General features: G+C 54.0%; 2 protein-coding genes across 5 annotated transcripts; one reads left to right on the top strand and one right to left on the bottom strand.

Moving 5' to 3' along the window:
* Nucleotides 1–349: 349 nt before the first annotated feature.
* On the bottom strand, nt 350–7,378 carry ACTMAP (actin maturation protease). 4 transcript variants are annotated; one of them, XM_087421726.1, is made up of 7 exons: nt 6,776–7,378; nt 5,990–6,116; nt 3,771–3,839; nt 3,138–3,262; nt 2,647–2,776; nt 2,485–2,555; nt 350–1,672 (listed from the first exon to the last, which is right to left on the bottom strand). In XM_087421726.1, exons 4-7 carry the CDS (start codon nt 3,238–3,240, stop codon nt 1,335–1,337), a joined length of 642 nt encoding a protein of 213 aa, XP_087277852.1. In that variant the 5' UTR covers nt 3,241–3,262; nt 3,771–3,839; nt 5,990–6,116; nt 6,776–7,378; the 3' UTR covers nt 350–1,334. The 4 variants fall into 4 exon arrangements, with proteins under 4 accessions (XP_087277852.1, XP_004441614.1, XP_087277851.1 ...); XM_004441557.3 differs by having other exon boundaries at nt 5,990–7,378; XM_087421727.1 differs by lacking the exon at nt 2,647–2,776 and having other exon boundaries at nt 1,538–1,672; nt 2,485–2,561; nt 5,990–7,378.
* On the top strand, nt 7,346–19,618 carry SNRPA (small nuclear ribonucleoprotein polypeptide A). The gene is made up of 7 exons (XM_087421728.1): nt 7,346–7,440; nt 7,910–7,996; nt 11,905–12,077; nt 15,095–15,274; nt 17,322–17,495; nt 17,946–18,034; nt 19,238–19,618. Exons 2-7 carry the CDS (start codon nt 7,924–7,926, stop codon nt 19,395–19,397), a joined length of 849 nt encoding a protein of 282 aa, XP_087277854.1. The 5' UTR covers nt 7,346–7,440; nt 7,910–7,923; the 3' UTR covers nt 19,398–19,618.
* The last annotated feature ends 137 nt before the right edge of the window (nt 19,619–19,755 follow it).

Raw genomic sequence — 19,755 nt, 5'->3', positions numbered from 1 at the left:
TCCAGTCATTGGTGGTCGCTGAGCTGCTACTCTTGTGCCTGGCTCTGTGCTGGACAATGCAGGGGGCGCAGTGGTGACCAAGACAGCTCTAAGCCCTGCCCTCAAGGGTTCCCAGGACAGTGCACCAGACAGAATGTGGCAACCATCGTCAGGGCTGGGATGGAGGACACCCCACTTCTGGTTTGAAACACTCCACTGTACAGTTTCTCTGGATAAGACTCTTTGCTGGGCACTGGGGACACAGCAGTGACCAAGACAGATTTGTTCTTCCCCTTTCAGAGGAGAGGCAACAGGTATTCATTAGACTAATAATCTCTCTCTATACATATATGTATACATATCCGTATGGGTACTAACTGCCTGGTTGAGCCCTGACCCTGCCACTTGCCAAGCCACGTGACCTCAGGCCAGTAGCTACACCCCTCCAGGCCTCAGTCTCTCCACCTGGAAAATGGGGAGGATCTAGTACCTTCCTTATAGGACTGGAGGATTTCATGGGTTAACATGGGTAAAGAGGTTGCCACATGTAACTCTTCTCAGAGGGATTTGATTTTTTTCAAAAAAATCAGAACAGAGGTGGGAGAGGAGCCTAACCTGGAGCTGAGGGAATCTTTCCTAAGGAAGCGACAATGAGCCAAGATGGAGCAGTGAAGGAGTCAGCAGAGGGCTGCAGTGGGGTATGACAGGGACCTGGAAGGTGGGTATGGCTGGCTGCAGAAAGTGTGAGAAAGAACAGCCCAGGATAAGGACAGATGAGCTGAGGCCGGGAGAGGTTAATCCCTATCCTGTGAGCAACGAGGAGCTGCTAGAAGCTTCTCTGGTGGGGAGTGGGAAGACCTGGTTTGCGTTTTTTTTTTTTTCCCCTCCATCAGGCCTGGCTCCATGTGAATAGACGTGAGGCAGCAAAGGGTCCAGTGGCGAGGCTCTTGCAGATGTCCAGAGACAGGACAGTGGTTAGAAGGTGGTCACCAGTGAGAATTCAATGGATGCAACATTCACGTAGAATGGACAGGACATTGGGTCTGAGCTGCTGTCAGTCTCCCCCGGAGAGAGGGAGTTTGTCTACGAGGCTTCTGGTTCTAACCCCAGCCCACAGAGTAGGTGCTCAATACTGGGGGGATGGGCTTGGGGGCAGAGGAGTTGGGACAATACCCAGGATTGGGACTGGATGGACTGGGGGGACCCCGCATGAAAGACCTCTGGCTGGAGGTCCTCAGAGATCCAACCCAAACCCTTGGGCTGTTGCACAAAAGGAGAAACTGGGGCGTTTTTCAAATGGTGACAGAGCCAGGCTGTGGCCCAGACCCAGTCCCACAGCTCAGGGCCGCAGCAGGCTAGTGGCTGGAGTCCTGTGGTCTGAGGAGCAGGGCCTGTCCACAGAGGCCGGCCCGCACCCCACCAGCAGGCACCACATACTCCCGGCCATCAGCGGCCCTCGAGGGCGAGAAGTCCGTCAGCTGCAGGTTGCTATCCCGGACTTGGTCGTAGTCCCACAGCTGGTAGTGCCAACTCTTGCCCTGCTTGGAGAGAAGGTAGACGACTCCTGGCGAGTCTTCCTCCGGCAGGGATGGTGGCTGGCGGGGCGTGTGAGGCACTGGGTAGAACAGGCCTGGCAGCTCGGGGTCCTCGGCATAGCCGAGACTTGGCACATGCTGCAAGCCCAGCAGGACCCCTGGGAGGAGAGGGGGAGGCTGTGAGCGGGAGCTGAGCCCTGACGAGGTGCTGGGGCTCACTGAGTACACCCCACAGCCCTCCAGGGTAGGTGTTGCCTCTATCCCCACGGTACAGAGACGTCAGCAGGGACCACAGGCAGGGCTGAGATCTGCACCCAGGGTGTCTGGCTCCACAGCTGCAGGCATTCTAAGTCCTGCCTCCTCCAGCCTGTCAGCACAGGGAGCTGGGAGGCGGCACTAAAAAGAGCAAACAGCCATTTGCATCACGAAGAGATACTCAGGGAGGAGCCCTCCAGGCCACAGACCCATGAGGGGCCCAAGTGGAGCCTCAATCCAGGCCACCTGACACCCGCAAATCCATCCTTCTTTCTGGCAGGTGGAATGATGACAACGCTCATCACAGCCAACACTGAGACGTGTAACGTGCCAGGCCCTGTTGTACGAGTTCTATGTGCTCAGCCTGTGAAGCAGCCCTGTCAGTGGGTGCTACTGTCACCTTGATTTCCAGATGGAGAAATGGAAGCCCAGAGCGGAGCCTGGGAGTGGCTGGACCGGGCCTGGAGCCCAGACTGTCCGATCCTAAAGTCTGCACTCTGAGCTTGTGCATGGAAACCCCCACTGGCAGACACTGAGGCACCTGCTGTCTGCCAGCTCCCTGCTAAGTACCCTCTGGGGACAGGGATGGCCCAGCCCTTGTCCTTGCCTCGAGGGGACTGGGGAGGTGCCAGTGCTAGGGTGAAACTGTGAGGGGGGGTGACGGGGGGCTGGGGAGATCCAGCGTGAGGGCTCAGGGGTGCAGGGGGCGACCCACCTGCGCTCACTGCCCAGTGGGCCTTGTAGCCCTTTCTCTGACACGGCTCGTGGTTGAAGTCCTCATCGTAGCTGGTGCTGGGGTCAAGGCCAAAGCTGTGGTGTGGCCCTGGGACCCACCCTTCTCCATCCCCACCCTGCTCTCTTCCCGGCCTTGGGATACGGGATGAGCAAGGGATTTCCAGCGACAAGGTGCTGCAGGACACGGTCTCTGTTGGGACCGCCCAGGCCTCCACAAAGCAACTCAGCCTGGCAGCCCAGCGCCTCCCGGGCCAGCCCGCCCATGTCGGCCACTGCAGACAGGGCAGACGGAGCGAGGATCACTGTGTGCCTGGGACCACGCCAACGGCTCTCTGGGGATCGAGCCTCTAACTCCCACCATGACCATCACCTCTTTGTACAAAGGAAGAAAATGAGGCACCAAGAGGGTAAGCTGCTTGGCCAGGGCCACACAGTAGGGGGTGGCAGAGCTGTCTGGGAACCCAGGCAGCCTGGCTCAAGTCTACCTTGTAATACTCTGCTCTACCGGGTGGGGAGATGGGCCTGAGGAACAGAATAAGTTCCCCTCATGCACCTGGCAGTGTCCCACCCAGCCTCTCCAGTGCCCTGCTGGTGAAGAACACCTGACTTGCAACCCTTCTGCACCCAACTCACCAGAGAACATCTCTCCCTGGGCCGTGTAGCCTCTCTCCACAGCCATGTGCACGAGTCTCTCCAGGGGGACACCGCTGGGGGGCGCCAGGAGAGTGCCTGCCATCCACAAGGCCACCAGCCCACACCTGGGGAGAGCCAGGCCCAGCCCCTCAACCTGAGTCATGTCTTTACTGGGCACTCCTTTGCCCCAGAAGCTGAAGTTTGGGTAACAGGTTTGCTGCCCTGGGGAAGTTCCCCTCCCCTCTCTGAGGCCGGGTGGGGACACCTGACTCCTCTTCATGAGAGAGAGGATGGCCAAGGCCTGAGCCCAGGGCTGGAGGGCTGGAGGTGGGGTGGGAGGGTGGGCAGAGACGTCACCTGGGCTTCAAAGAGGAGTAGGTGCAAAAGTGGAGTTAGAGATGAGGGACCAGGTTCATTCGTTCACTCACCTGCTCATTGGTGCCAAGTCTGTCTACTGCGCATGCACCCAGGACCTCAACTTGGTAAGTTCCCCTTCCCGCCCCCCCACCTCCCCAGCCTGCCTCCTCCCACTCCTCCCACCCTCCTGGGTCAATCCTCAGGAAGCCCAGCAAAGGCAGGGGCTCGGAATGCCTGGCCGGCCAGGGGGCTGGAGTTCCGCATCAGGGCACGTACTGAGGGCCTTCTTGGATGAGGGAGGGCAGCTCCGCACAGAAGAGGATCCACTGCAGGTCACTCCTGAAACTGAATCAGAGCCACACTCAGGTCACGTGGGAACTAGCTCCTAGACCCCCGCCTTGAGGTCTGGCCAGGAGTGGGGTGTCAAGGGACGGTGATGAGGAGGAACACAGGCCTGGCTGTCCTGAGGCCCGAGGGCCACTCCTGGCTCTGTCACTGACTTCCTTCACCCCAGATGAGGGACTTCCCGTCCCAAGCCTCAGTTTCCTCATCTGCTCAATGGGAATCATCCTTCCACCTGCTGCTCCCTGCTCCTTCTCTCAGTTACCGAAGGGGCAAAGGTTTGCAACTAGGAACCACAGAAATATCTTATATAAGGTGAAAATCCCTTAATTCAGCCTTGAGTAAAACCAGGTAACAACATGCTCCAGGCCTAGAGATCACCTTCATAATGAGCCCTTGCAGGCCTGCCCAGCCCCACCCTTGGGGAGGCCTGCCAACAGCTCTGGTGATGCCAACCCCACTCCCTCCAGGGCTCAGGAGGGGGAGGGCAAAGTGCTTGTATTTCTATTAGAAGGCCAGTGAAAGGGCAAGGCTGGGGGGCGGGGCACCCCACCCTCCTGATAAAGGAGGTGATATCACGGCACATGATTAAGAGCGTGGAGCCCTGTTGCCTGAGTTCAAATTGGGCTCTTTCTCTTCTAGGCACTGTGGCTAAGTGATTTCACTTCTATGAGCTTCAGTTTTCTCATCTGGAAAATGGGATAATAGTTTCTATTGCATGAGTTGCTGAGTGGATTAAATAAGTACTTAAATACACGTAGAACAGTGCCTGACACATGTTAGGCAGGCATAACGGGTATTGTTATTTGCATCAAATTTGCCTCACTGTGGTTGGGGCATTTAGGGCAGATTATCAACTCATCTGGAGAGCCGGAAGTTTCCTCTTGGAGTCTGGGCAAATCACTTCTCCCTCTCTCCCTCAGCCAGGCAATTGGTAAACTGGGTCCCCACAGCCCGAGCCCAGGTCTAGCCCCCTCCCCTCCCGCCTGGGTCCCTTGGTGCTCCAGCTTCCTGCTGGGCCCCCAGGTTCCAGTCTCACCACCTCCACTCCCTGCAGTCATCTCCCTCCCTGCACAAAGCCCTTCCACGGCTCCCTAGTGCCCTCAGGACAGTCCACTTTCCTTCACATGGCCCCCCATGCCCTGCCCACCTGTGAAACCCCATCTTTGCCACTTCCCCTGTCCCATTAGAGAAACATTTGCAGGGCCTTTACAAGAACATGTCTTCCTTTCACTCTAGTCTCGGCACAAGCTGTTTACTCTCGTGACACAGCCCTGCAGGACTTGCTCAACAGCTCTCAGGGGTCCCATTCTCCAAGCAGGTCCCCCTCACCCCCAGCCTGGGTTGGGCACTCCCTCTGGGTGCCCAGAGTTTTGACTGCTCTGGGCTGTCACTGTCTGATGGAGGGAGGGATCTGTCTCACTGGACTAGATGCTTGTGATACCAGTTCAACACAAGGTTGACATAGGGAAGCCATATTGAAGAAAAGAACCCATATTGTAACTTTGAACCACCTTCCATTAACTAACCCAGACATGCTCTGTAGATTTTATGGCCCCTTCCAACTGCTTTACATTGATAACTTTATTCTTTTGAGTCCCTTAGGAATGTGGTGACCCCTGGGCAGAGAGTCTATGCTGACTGCCATCATCAATGACAACTGAAAGATCAGGGTATAATGCCCTGCTCAGCTCTCTGACGTGTATCTAGTAAAACAAAGACTATCAGGAATTAAGACCAGATGCCTCCCCCACCTGGAGACCAGCCCCATAGATAACTGGCCTGTAGTCCTTTTTCCGTAAGATGGTCCTTTTGGACATTAGTCGCCACGTTCCCCCTCGCTAGCAAGCTGTAATGAAAAGTCCTTTCTCTCCTACCTCCTTGCCTCTTGACTACTGGCACGTCTTGCGGTGGGCAGACGCCACCCCCCCGACGACCCTTCCCCCCTTGGGTGGCAACACTTGTGAGGGCAGGATCTTTCTTCAGGGCTGAAGGCACACCACTGCTGTAGCGGTCTAAGTAGGGGGCTGAAGCAGTCAGGCTGTTTGACGTTGAGGAAACGAGAAACCCCCCAGAGGAGATGGCTGAAGTGCTCTGGGGACAGGTGGTTCAGTGAGGCCCCGGGTGGGTGGGGTGGGGCACAGGGACCCTACCGCTCCTTGTGCAGCTTCAGCAGCCTCTTCACATCCTCTCTGCTCCCGGGGACTGGGCCAGCCTTCTCCAAGGCCTCCTTCAGGAGCCGGCTCTTCTCCAGGCCGTAGACATGAGGGGGAGCAACCCCTGTGGCAGGGGGTGGAGGTGGCAGTGGGGGTGGTGGGGGAATAGGGGCCTCAAGACTCAAGGAAGGGGGTGGAAAAGCTAAGTCGGGGAGATGTGGGGGTAGCGGAGGAGGTGGAATGGGGGCCTGGGGTGCAGGGGGTGTTGGAGGAGGGGCTGGTGGCTCTAGGGGAGGAGAACACGGAGAAATCATTTGAGAGTCTATGGCATGGGCTGGAAAGTCAAGAATGGGAGAGAGAACGATCCTCCAAAATGAGTTGGTCTCAGGGATGGAGATTCTGAAGGTTTTAGAGCTGAGTCCCAGAATTTAGTGGCCGAGCCATCATTGAAAGAACCATGGTAAAATTTGGAACCATGGGAGCAGGGAGGAGGCTGACTCAAATCAGGAGAGATCTGAGGGTTAACAGGGCAGGGTCCTTTAATCCGGAGCTAGATTTGTGCTATGCGGTTGGGTCGCAAGGCTCAAGGAGGGCGATTTAGTAGGAGTTAACTAATCCGGGACTCGATTTGGAAACTTCAGGGTCAATTTTGGGATATGAAGGCTCAGACCTGGGGTGAGGTGCCTAAACCGTGGGATTTAGAAGCCCAGGGCTGAAGACTGGGTTATTCACGCTCTGTAACCCCTCACACCGCAGGGCCGAGTTCAGAAACTTGGAGCTGACCTTTGAGCCAGACGTCAAGAGGTCAAAGGACACCGGGCAGGAAAAAGAGCCTACTTGTGGAGAAGTCCTAGAATCAGAGCGCAAAAGAACAAAGTCTTGCGGGCTGGGGAAGGCTCAGAAATCGGAGAGCGCTGGGAGCCGCGATACCGTTGGGGTAGAGAATAAAGTCAGGACCTAAAGGGCGCCTCCGCAACCCCGCAAAATGGCGGCCGCAGCTCACAACCTTTCACATGTCACGTGGTAGGACTCGCAACTCGTGCCCGCCCCTTTAGCGATCACGTGACAGAGAAGGCACGGCGGAGGGGAGGGTGGGGCTTCCAAAGGACTGTCTCCGGAAGAGACTGCAGCGCGAGCCGCGTCCCGATTGGCAAGAAGCGCGTGAGCGGGCGCAGCCTTCATTGATTGGCGCGGAGCCTCAGGCGCCGCAGCAAGCGGAGGGTTTGCGGGGAGTGGGCGGGGTTTTCCTGCCGAGGCGGGAACCTAAGTGCCCTTTTGATTGGCAAGATCTGGGCCCAGGGGCGGGACTTACTCTGATTGGTCAAGCTACCGAATTTCCGCGCGGGGATTGGCTTGCAGAAAGACAGAGGCGGGGCCAGGAGAGGAAGCTTTGTGGTCGGCCCTCAGAAGCGTAGCAGGCACCACTTGCGGGAGCTGTGGCTCTGTTTGTAAGTAATGTCGGGCGCAGGCGGCCATTGACGCTGGGCGGGCGTATCGCTTGGCGTCCGAGCCTTCTCGCTCCTAGTGTGGGGAAATTATTTTCCCACTGCGCGAGGCCAGGGCGCCGCAAAGTCGTCCCTCGTTCCTTAACTGGCTCTTACATCCGGGTTTTTTCTCCTGGGCCGCCCTTTGAGTGCGTGGGCCAATGGGAATCGCCACTTAGTACGCTCCGCCTACTGGGTCGCGTAGAGCATCCTGGGACTGGTAGTAAACCTCTCGAGATTTCCCTCACACGCGAGAAGGAGAAGCCGAGTGCTGCGTTGGCTTTGTTTCCCCGGCTTTGCCTCTCTCTTCTCTCCTACCTGCGTGACCTGACTTCCTCCTGGAAGGAAGATCCATAATCAGCCCGTTAAGCCCGCGCTGGGACAAAGGATTTGGAGAAAGCCAGGGCTGAAGTTACCTTTTTCCTTCTTTTAGCCCTACCTCACTCCATGGCAGTTCCCGAGACCCGTCCCAACCACACTATTTATATCAACAACCTCAACGAGAAGATCAAGAAGGATGGTGAGTTCTCGGAATAGTCCTGACTCCATGCTGTCCCGCAGGAGCTGGCCGCCTCTTCCATCCCCAGTATCTACTTCTTTTCCTGAGCTTCCTCCAGCCAAACTGTTAGAGTTGACCCCTCGGCCTTTGCACGTGCTGCTTCCGCTCTCTTTAACGCTCCTTGACCCCTCGGCCTTTGCACGTGCTCCTTCCGCTCTCTTTAACGCTCCTCAGCTCATCTCCCGCTCGGCGCGGTAATCTGGTCACTGTTGCTCGTCCTTCCAGGTTTCAGCTCACAGGACCCCTCCTCCAGGAAGCCGTGCCCATCCCCTTTCCCCTCAGGTGCCTGCCTCTGACTTCCCACGGGCCTTAGACATCCCCCCCTCAAGCCCTGATCGTTCTAGGCTGTCATGGGGCTGTCCCTCCGCTGGCCTTTGAGCTCCCTGAGGGTCAGAACTGGGACTGCCTTGGTCACTGTCGTGTTCTCAGCGATCAGACCGCAGTGAACGTGTTCCATTTCAAAATGAAAATGACAGACGTCAATTGAAAAAAAAAGAAAGTGAAATGAATAAATAATGATGGCTGACACTCTGTACGAGGCACTGATGTATGCATCTTTTTTTTGTGGTGAGGAAGATTAGCCCTGAACTAACATCTGTTGCCAATCCTCCTCTTTTGTTTTGCTGAGGAAGATTGGCTCTGGGCTAGCATCTGTGCCCATCTTCCTCTCCTTTACATGGGACGCCGCCACAGCGTGGCTTGATGAGCAGTGCACATGTCTGGGCCTGGAATCCGAACCTACAAACCCTGGGCCGCCGGAGTGGAGGGTGCAAACTTGACCACCACGCCACCGAGTAGCCCCTGATGTATAAATCTTGATCACGTTTAATTTTCACCACAGCCCTGCAGGAAGGACCTGTTAATACCTGTTTCTCACATTAGGAAACAGACTCAGCAGTGATGTGACTTGTTCAAGGTCACACAGCAAGGAAAAGTGGTTGAGGCCACCTGTGTGGAATTCTGAAGAAATCCATTCTTGACATCTGATGTACTCTCCCATTTTCTTCAGCGAGTTATTACCTTTATTGAACTTCATTTTCGGTATTTGAAAACTGGACAAAATTATAATTCCTTCTTTGCATGGACGTTACGGGGATTGAATTAGCTAAACCTTCATGCAGTGGTTATTTTTTTTCTTTTTTTGGTGAGGAAGATTGTCCCTGAGCTAACATCCGTGCCCATCTTCCTCTATTTTGTATGTGGGACGCTGCCACAGCGTGGCTTGATGAAGGGTGTGTAGGTCCGCACCCAGGATCTGAACCCATGAACCCCGGGCCGCTGATGTGGAGTGTGTGAACTTAACCATTACGCCACCAGGCTGGCCCCCAGTGCTTGTTTTTATGGTACCTGGCAGTTAGTAGGAGTCTGATAAATGTTAGCTCTCACTGTCACCTCAAGAAAATTGCTGGCAGAACCAAAGGAGCTTACTGGGATGAAGTTTGAGGTTACTGATCAAGTTGCTATTGAAAACAAAGCAAGCCACGTAAATGCCCTGTGTGCTTTAAAGCATCGTGCCTAGCCAGCACCCTGTGGTGCTGGGGACACATTGGTGCCTGGTGCAGTCCTGGTCCTGCCTTCATGGAGCCACAGTCCAGTGTGGGTGAGAGACCCGCTACCAGACAGTGGTAGCCCAGAGGAGCCAGGGCCATGACTGGGGAGGCACAGGCCGAGCAGTCAGGGCTGGGATTGGCCACCTATAGAGAGATTCATTCAGTTTCATAGAGAAGGAGACATTTTGGAAAGGCCTTCCAGGTAGGAATCAGTATTTATGTGATGATGAGGGGGAAGAGTGTTCCTAACCTGGACCAGCATGTGCAAATATCTAGGGTCCAAAGAGAGCTGGGGCATTCTGGGAACTACAGGTAATTTTGTGTGCCTGAGGCCTAGAGGAGAAGCTTCCAGTGAGCAGTGCTCTGATGGCTCATGGGGCTTTGTGGGCCGGGTGTGGCGTTGGACTTCGTCCTGAGGGCCTCAGGGAGCCAGGCAACAGATGCAGTCAGTTGTGAAAGAGCTTCCAGGTGTGGAGGGTGAACGTGAGTGGGCAAGAGAGGAGCCTGGGGAGAGCCCAGGGTCCAGTGGAATGACTGAGGCCCCAGCTGGGGTCACGGGGATGGGGAATGGAGACAAAAACCAGAAATAGCACCAGGAGAATTTTTGGTTAATTATTTCCCCTCAGACTCACTCGCCCCCACACACACATTTTCTTTTCTTCCCTCCCCTAGAACCCGTTTCACCAAACATCTTCAGCTCAGGTACCTTCTTTGCATAAGATGGGTACCCTTTTCCTGCTTGGGTGGTGAGAGAGGTCTTCCCTTGGTAGAGCTCGACGACTCCTTGCTGTCAAGTGATGAGGCATTTTGCTAGTGAGGTGTGGTGGTACTGGGTTCAGATGGACCTGGTCCTGGTCCCAGCTCTGCAGGGCTTTCCCACCACCCTCAGGACACTTGTCCTGGGCCAGTGACAAATCCTCTGGGAGCCTGTTTCCACGTTTGTGAAATTGAGACAGTTGTAGTTGCTACTCGTGGAGTTGTGAGAATTTAATGAAGTTATTTCCATAAAACACTTAATGATATCTTTTTCCATGTAAATGTTTGTGGAGAAGTTTGTGTGCTGGAGTCTGCACTAAGCATGGCGATACTGCGGTCAACAAATGGGACAGGCTTGTAGCTCTTCAGAAGGAGAGCCGGACATCAAGTAAACAGACGTGTTAGGAGGTGGAAAATGCCATGAAGGAAAAGCAGGTAGGGTACGAGGAGGGGGAAGAGTCACATGAAGGCACATTTCTTTTTTTTTTTTTTTAAAGATTTTATTTATTCATTTTTTTCCCCCCAAAGCGCGAGTAGATAGCTGTATGTCATAGGTTCACATCCTTCTAGTTGCTGCACGTGGGACTCGGCCTCGCGTTGGACGGAGAAGCGGTGCCCTGGGGCGCGCCCGGGATCCGAACCCGAGCCGCCAGCATCAGAGCGTGCGCACTTAACCGCTAAGCCATGGAGCCGGCCCAGAAGGCACATTTCTTTAGACGCGTGGTCAGGCAAGGCCTCTGAGGTGGCAACATTTCTGCTGAGACCTGGGTGACTAGAAGGAGGCAGCCATGTACACATCAGGAGAAAGGTGTTCTTGGTAGAGGGAGCAGCCAGTGCAAAGGTCCTGAGGCAGAAATTGGTGTGTTGGGCCTGAAAAAGGGCTGGGAGGCCAGTGTGGCTGGAGATACGGGAGTGAGATGGAGCGTGGAGAGAGATGAGGTTGGAGAAGTCAGCCAGGGCAACATCATCCAGGCCTGTGTCAAGGTGCTGTGGACAATGAAAAGAAGTATATGATGGGGGCCGGCCCTGTGGTGTAGCAGTTAAGTGTGCGCACTCCGCTGCTGGCGGCCCGGGTTCGGATCCCGGGCACACACCGATCCACCGCTTGTCAAGCCATGCTAGGGTGGCGTCCCATATAAAGTAGAGGAAGGTGGGCACGGATGTTAGCCCAGGGCCAGTCTTCCTCAGCAAAAAGAGGAGGATTGGCATGGGATGTTAGCTCAGGGCTGATCTTCCTCACAAAAAAAAAAAAAGAAGTATGTGACGCATTTATGGAGCAGTTGCTATGTGGCCTTTGTATGTGTGAGTCGTTCCTCATACGGCAGTTCTGTGGGGTAGGTATCGTTACTGCCCGCCTCTTACAGAGGATGCACACGACCGCTTGAGTGGTTCTTGGCTGCTGCTGGTGTTGCTGCCTCTTGAGGGATTCCTGACCCGCGGCATTCTGAGTAGGCTGTCTGTTGGCTGATGGTTTCTCTTCTGGGCTACACTTTCCTCTGAAAACGGGAGCTCAACCATACCAAGGCCTCTAGTCACCCGTGGGTCTTTCCTTCCCCACTGCAGAGCTGAAGAAGTCCCTGTATGCCATCTTCTCCCAGTTTGGCCAGATCCTGGATATCCTGGTCTCGCGGAGCCTGAAGATGAGGGGCCAGGCCTTCGTCATCTTCAAGGAGGTCAGCAGTGCCACCAACGCCTTGCGCTCCATGCAGGGCTTCCCCTTCTACGACAAGCCCATGGTGAGCGCCGTGGGCGTGGAGGGTGTGTGTGTGAGCGTGTGTGTGCGAAGCGCTGTAGGAGCCTAGATGGGCCTGGACTTCTGTCACCTGTTGTCCAGTCCCTTGAGGATGGGAGTCTCTCTTCCTGTTCCTCAGTGTTCTCTGTTCACTGTACTGGGGTGTGGGGGCGTGGGGACGCACAGTGACCAAGGGAGCCCCCAGCCCTGCCCTCTCAGACCCACAGTGCTGTGGGAGAGACAAGCCTGTCACCAGATGGCGACAACCCAGAGGGGTCAGGGCTGGGATGGGGGAAGTGCATAGAGCTGAGGTTGCTCAGGGGAGACACCTCACCTGGTCTGGGGTTCAGGGAAGGCTTTCTGGATGAGATAAGACTCGAAGGAGAGGAAGAGTTAGCTGGGGGAGGGGAGGGAGAAAGTGTTAGGCAGAGGGACTGTGTGGACTTAGGCCCAGAGATAACCAAGAGCGTATGTACTTGAGGAAGTGAGTCAAGTCCGTTTGGCTGGAATGAAGGGTGGGAGGTGGTGGTGGGGGCATGACCTGGAGAGCATGTCAGAAGTCAGGCTAAGGAGCTGGAGTTTGTCCCGAAAGTGCAGTTGATTCCAGGGGTGCTGGGGAGCCATGGAAGGGTTTAGGGAGGTGCCTGTGGCTGTTGGGTGGAGTGGATTAGAAGAAGGCGATTAGGGCCCACTTGTCAAGGGGAAACTAGGTTAGAATCCCAGGTGTGAGGAGTTGGGCCAGGACCAGGGCAGGGGCCGTGGGATGGGAGGAAGGGGGAGGGTTGCAGATGTTAAGAGGCCAAATGGACGGCCAAGGGGAGTGCAGTCTGTGGGGTGAGGAGTGGCTTGGAGTCCCTGCCCTGAACTAGAATTCTGCCATATCACTGCAGACCTCTGTGGTTCTTCAGGCCTTTTCCCTTGTCCCTCAGGCAGTTTTCAAGTTTCACCTGATTGGAATATGCTTCCCTGGACCAACTCCCCTGGGGAGGTGACAGCAAGTCTCAGCGTGTGCAGGTCCCAGGCAGGTCACTCATGTGGAAGAGAGTGGGCCTGGGGCCAGCAGGGCAGCCTGGAGCCCTCGCCTCCCTCTGGAGAGGGCAGCACTTCGACTCCTGCCTATTGTCGCGTCTGGAGTTGCCATATCTTCCATTGTCTTTCTAGAGCAGCTAGGAATTAGCTTTTGAGGTGTAAAAACTGTCAGCCCTTTTGTCTTGATCCCCTCCCCCTCTTTTCTTCCCAAATAATGGCTTGGACCATACCAGGTGCTCAGGTATCTGTGATTTCTGTCAGCTTGACCTTCAGAACATCCCCCCGGCTGCCTACTTCTGACTCCTGCCCCGCCACCCACTGGAACCAGCCACCACCCTCCCTCGTCGGTTCTGTGGCAGCAGCCTACCTGCTGGTCTCCCTGCCTCGACCCCTGCTCCTCACTGGCTGTTCTGCATACCACAGCCATAGCACTGCTTGCAAGACACTCCATGACTCCCGGCTTTCTCAGGAAAAGACAGGGTCTCACCCTGGTCCCCAAGGTCCCCTGGTGCCTCTGTGACCTTGTCTCCTCCCTCCTCGTCCACAGTAGCCTCCTTGCTGTTGTTTCTTAAAAATACCTTGCACGCCTGAGCTCTTTGATGGCTGTTCCCTTTGCTAGAATGCTCTTTCCCTAGATGTCTACATGTCTCTCTCCCTCCCTGTGTGTCTACACCAGTGTGACCTCGCTGAGGTCTTTGCTGGCCACACTCCCTGAAAATTTCAATTCTTCTGAACACTTCACATCCCCTTCTCCAATTCTATTTTTTTGTACTTTAGCTTTCCTTTATTCCAATGTAACGTAGTTATACACAATGTTCTTCAGGAAATGGGGTAATGTTACCTTCTTTTTCTTCATAGCCCAAGGCACAGAGTGAGAGAGGCTACACGCTCAGGGAGTAGTAGGGGCCAGGCACGAATGTGAGTCAAGGTGGCAGTTGTAGGAAAAAACAACTGCTGGAAAATATCCAACTGCAGTGGGTATAAAAATACAAATATCTGACAATGGAAGTTATATTTTAATACTAGTTTGGAAAAAAATAGCAAATTGACAAATATTTAATAATTAATATTTCTTTGCAACTAATTTCTCCTTGAGATTTGAAACCTGACACACCTTTCCTTCTGCTTCCTGATGTCGGTGTCAGATCTTGTATTTTGAGTTGTTTGGTATAGGATTCAGCCTTAAATCCTTTAATTAGGAGCAATACTTCATTTTCATCATGAAAAATACTCACTAAATAGGTGCTTTTAAACAAGGAGGGAACCTTTTGCACAGTGACTTTTTAATATATCCAGTTCAATTTTTTTTCTTGTTTTCTTCTTTTTTTTTTCGCTGAGGAAGATTCGCCCTGAGCTAACATCCGCTGCCAGTCTTCATCTTTTTGTATGTGAGCCACTGCCACAGCATGGCCACTGACAGATGAGTGGTGTAGGTCTGCACCCAGGAAGCGAACCTGGGCCACCAAAGCAAAGTATACTGAACTTAACCACTAGGCCACCAGGGCTGGCCCTCCAGTTCACTTTATCATCTTCTTTGTCATGTCTTCCCCACAAAAGCAGGGCTTTTGTCTGACATGCTCATTGCTGCACCCCCAGAGTATAGATTCTCCACAAACACAAATGAGAGATTTAGACTAAACTGTTCTTGTGTGACTGGAAACCCCCTGCATAGTGCTCCTGTCCTGGACGTGTTTCTGGGGCTTCTGCCTTTGGCCTGATGATCAGGCTGTCCCATCTTGCCTTCAGAATCCCAGCAACCCCCTAACTGAGCACTTACCACGTGCCAGGTACTGTTGGAAGCACCGTAACTGCTTTAGTCCTCACAGTCATCCTTGGAAGTGGGAATATCACAATCCCCATTTTCCAGATGAGGACGCTGAGGCCAAGTGGTTTCTATAACGTGGCTCACCAAGCTCCCGGGAAGGTCTCCCTTTGCACCCAGGCGAAGTGGCTCTGAAGTCCACTCCCCTGAACGCTTCTGCTGTTTGGCAGCGCATCCAGTACGCCAAGACTGACTCGGACATCATTGCCAAGATGAAGGGCACCTTCGTGGAGCGGGACCGCAAGCGCGAGAAGAGGAAGCCCAAGAGCCAGGAGACCCCAGCTGCCAAGAAGGCCGTGCAGGGCGGGGCAGCTGCCCCCGTGGTGGGCGCTGTCCAGGGGCCTGTCCCGGTAAGCCGGGGCCCAGAGACGCAGCCCTCTCCCCACCAGGCCTTCCTCAGCCACATGGCCTGGCTTGGGGCCGGGTGGGAGGGGTGTCCTCTGGGGGTAGTTGAGCACCTGGATAATGATCCCTGCACTCAGAAATGCCTGTCCCTGCCTGCTGGCTTGCCTGCCTGTTTCTCAGGATCTTTCTTTCTCTGTGTCTCAGTCTCTTGGTCTCCTTCACCTTGATTTTGCCAGGTGTCTTTTAAGTCAGTGTCTGTGTAGCAAATCCAGAGGAAGCTACTAACGAAGAGTTAGGATTAATAAGTGAATTTAATTTGGCAAGATTGCTGTATATAAGGTCAATATGGAACAAGCAAGTAGACTTCAAATTGAAAAATGGCACTGAGGAGTAAATCCAACAAAAGATGTGCAGAACGGCCACCCTGAAGCTACAGAACGTTGCTGAGAGAGCTTGGAGATGACCTTAGTTAACAGGTGGAAAGGCTCACTGTGGGAAGGCTCACTGTTGTTAAACTGTCATTTCTAGATCTAAGATTCAACACAATTCCAATCAAAATCCTAACAGGAGTTTTTGGGGACACTGACAGGCTGTTTCTAAATGCTTGTGGAAAGGCAAAGCAAGGCAGATGAGGAGGAGAAAGCCAGGGGACCTGTCATGGTAGTCAAGATGGTGAGGTATTGGCATAAGGGTAGGAAGGTGGACCAGGGGTGCAGAATAGAGTCCAGAAGCAGATCCACACGTGTATGGTTCCTCCATGTGTGATGAAGGTACCCCTGCAATCCAGTGGTAACGGACTTTTTCCCCTAATAAGTGATGCTGGGCCAGTTGCACGTCTGTAAGGGAAAAAATTAGCCCTACTTCAACTATATATAAGTTAATGTGAGATGAATCATAGACCCGAATGAGACAGCTAAAACAAGAAAGGTTCTAGAAGAAAACAGGAAAATGTCTTCAGCTTTGGTAAGGGCATGACAAGTGGAAGCATCCTGTTTTCTAAACAGGATACAGAAAACACCAAGTACTACAGAAAAGGTGGATGAATTGGACCCCCTCCCTAGGTCTCTGCGTCGGCTTTCCTGATAGGTCTCGCTGTTTGTCCAACTGACACTTGCTCTGGTGTCAGCGGTGGTGTCTGGGTTACTGTTGAGCTTCCCCACTCTCACCCTCCCCTCTTTGTGCCCATCTTTCTGTCCACATTTGACTCTTCAGATTGTGGTTCCTGTTCCGGCAGCCCCCATCTCCCCTGGGTGCACGGGCTGTGTGCCATCCGACCGTCTCCCTTCTTCCCGCACCACCACCCCTCCCATTTCTCTCTGCACCTGCCCTTCCCAGCTCTGCCTTCCACTGTTACTTTTCTCTGTAGGTCTCTGAGTCTCTTTCTTTTTCCTTAAAGTTTATTTTTAGAAGCAAAAGTACAGCATGCTACTGTGGTGTTTATCTCCACCCTTTTTAATTAATGTTTTGATTTCTTTCATAGTCTATTTTTCTACTCATATACTTAGAAACAAAGTTAGGTCATACTGAGTAATTTTTTTTTCTTTGTTTTTTTTTGGTGAGGAAGATCGGCCCTGAGCTAATATCCGCTGCCAATCTTCCTCTTTTTTCTGAGGAAGATTAGCCCTGAGCTAACGTCTGTGCCCGTCATCCTCTATTTTGTATATGGGATGCTGCCACAGCGTGGCTGGATGAGTGGTGTGTAGGTCTGTGCCCGGGATCTGAACCTGCGAACCCTAGGCCGCTGAAGCGGAGCGAGCGAACTTAACCACTATGCCACCAGGCCAGCCCCCTGACTATAGTTTTTATGTTAAAAATTTTTTTAACTCTTTGTGATTGGATGTCCCTCCGTGACCCTGGGTCTGTTTTGCCCCATCTAGCTCTCATTGGGTGCCTTTTTCACCTCTCTCCGAGTCTGGATCTTTCTCCCTGTGTCTCTCACGCCCCGGGTTTCCTCTAACAACCTTTTCTCCTCTCACCTCCTGCTGACACCGAAAGCAGGTCTCCTGCCCCGTGCTGGCCTCCAGCTCAGTCCTGCCCTCCCTCTCTCCACAGGGCATGCCGCCCATGACGCAGGCCCCCCGCATCATGCACCACATGCCAGGCCAGCCTCCCTACATGCCGCCGCCAGGCATGATCCCGCCGCCAGGCCTCGCCCCCGGCCAGATCCCACCGGGCGCCATGCCCCCGCAGCAGCTTATGCCGGGGCAGATGCCACCTGCCCAGCCTGTAAGTGTCTAGTCCTCCTGGGGTCTCGTGTAAATAGTCAGAACATGAGGACAGACGGACTGGTGGGGATGCTGTTGTCGGTTGGGTGGTCTGGGCAGGCCTCCCTGAGCAGCTGCTGTTGGAGGATGAGGATGAGGGTGTGCAGTGGGGTAAGGCCCTGGGGCGGAGAGGGATTGGCATGTTTGTTGGAGGAGCTTTGGAAGTTCAGGGTGAGGCTGGAGCAGCAGCCAGCACCTAGATCCATCCAGCGAACTTCTGCTGGGCACCTGCTTATGGATACGGCAGTGCCCCCTGGTGGCTTCCAGTGTAGTGGGGGCAAGGCGGGGTAGACAGCAACGACATAGGGCATGTCAGGTCAGGGGCTAGAAGGAATTCAAGCAGGGTGGGGTGGAGAGCAGGAGCACAGTGGATCCCCCACTAGACTCACGGGCTCCCGTCGCTCCCTCGCAGCTTTCAGAAAATCCACCAAATCACATCTTGTTCCTCACCAACTTGCCGGAGGAGACCAACGAGCTCATGCTGTCCATGCTCTTCAACCAGTAAGTGGGGCCTGTGGCTGGGCAGGGGCTGGAGGGTGATGGCCCCAAGGGGACAGGCCTCAGAATTCTAGTGGTAGAGCCTAGAGGCTGCTTAGGCTTTGTACTCGGGACCACGACCTGAGGCATAAAAGGAGGAGGCTGAGGCCAGGCCCACAGTCCGTGGGGGCGTGGTGGTGACCAGGCTGGAGGTTGGCAATGGGCCATCTTCCGCCTTCATGGGGGGTGGGGGGGGTCCAGGCTCTGGGCCTCATCTTTCCAGTCTGTAAAGTGGAGAGATGCAAGGTGCGTATAAAACAGCAGCGAGATGTCACTGAACACGGGCTGGACTGACAGAAATCGGTGCGCTCAAACTGCAAGTGTGGGAGGGGGATGTTTGAACCCGTGATGCTGATGGGATGTAGACCGCTGTGGCCGTTGTGTGGGGTAACTGTTCACTGTTCAGTCCACTTAGCAGGGGCTTGTGCCACCTGGCAGCTCTGGTTCTGAGCGTATATTCTAAAGAAATTCTTAACACGAGTCTCAAGGGGGTGTGGTGGGGCATTCCTTACAGTGTGTTGGGGAGCCGGAGGCAGCCTGGGAGAAGGGAGAGGTCAGTGCGGAGGCTCACCGTGGTGTGCTCTGCGGCAGTTATGGGAGCAGAGAGAGCAGTACGCCTGATTCTCTATAATAGCGCCGAGAGGAAATGATGAGAAACCGGATGAAACAAAAAAACAATACCACACGTGTACACCGAGTCCACAAAACAATACGTGTTTTGTAAGAATGCTGATGGAAAAAAGGATGCCCAGTCAACGTGAGGGTGGTTGCCTAATGGGGAAGGAAGTAGGGAAGGGAAGAGGGAAATGAAAGAACAGATCGTAAGAGTCAGGGTAGCGGTTATTTCTGGAGCGGAGGTGGGTGGGTTATGGTTCGGGAAGGACGGGGCTGGGGCAGTGTTGTTCCTTGATCTAGATTATGGTCGCATGGGTGTTGATGTTAAAGTTTTTCATTAAATGATATGTTTATGCTGTATGCACTTATTTACATTAGGGTTTCTCAACTTAGCACTGGTATATACATTTGGGGCTGGATAATTCTTTGTTATTGGGGCCATCCTCTGCATTGGAGGATGTTCAGCAACATCCCTGGCCTCTACCCACCAGATGCCAAATGTTAGGGGGAAATGCTGACTCTGGATCCCTGAGGTCTGTCCCCTTCTCTCAGGTTCCCTGGCTTCAAGGAGGTCCGGCTGGTCCCTGGGCGGCACGACATTGCCTTCGTGGAGTTTGACAATGAGGTGCAGGCAGGGGCTGCTCGCGACGCCCTGCAGGGCTTCAAGATCACCCAGAACAATGCCATGAAGATCTCCTTTGCCAAGAAGTAGCACCCTTTCCCCATGTCTGCCCCTGCCCCCTGTTCTGGGGCCACCTTCCCCCCTCCCCGGCTCAGCCCCCTGAAGGTAAGTCCCCCTCGGGGGCCTTCTTGGAGCCGTGTGTGAGTGAATGGTCGCCACACAGCATTGTACCCAGAGTCTGTCCCCAGACATTGCACCTGGCGCTGTTAGGCTGGAATTAAAGTGGTTTTTTGAGGTTTGGTTTTTCACAACCATTTGTTTTTATTTTCTCGTCGTCTCTGTTTCCCTTCCCTGCACATCAGAATATTCTGGGTATTTGGACCTCTCAGCATGTTGTGGATTGCAAACTTGGGAAAACACAGAAATGTAGTAATATTGTCCAAGGTTA

Source organism: Ceratotherium simum, chromosome 33 (genome assembly GCF_057802395.1).
Source record: "Ceratotherium simum simum isolate JZ-2026a chromosome 33, ASM5780239v1, whole genome shotgun sequence".
NCBI classification, from domain to species: domain Eukaryota; kingdom Metazoa; phylum Chordata; class Mammalia; order Perissodactyla; family Rhinocerotidae; genus Ceratotherium; species Ceratotherium simum.
This window is presented reverse-complemented; position numbering and strand designations above follow the sequence as displayed.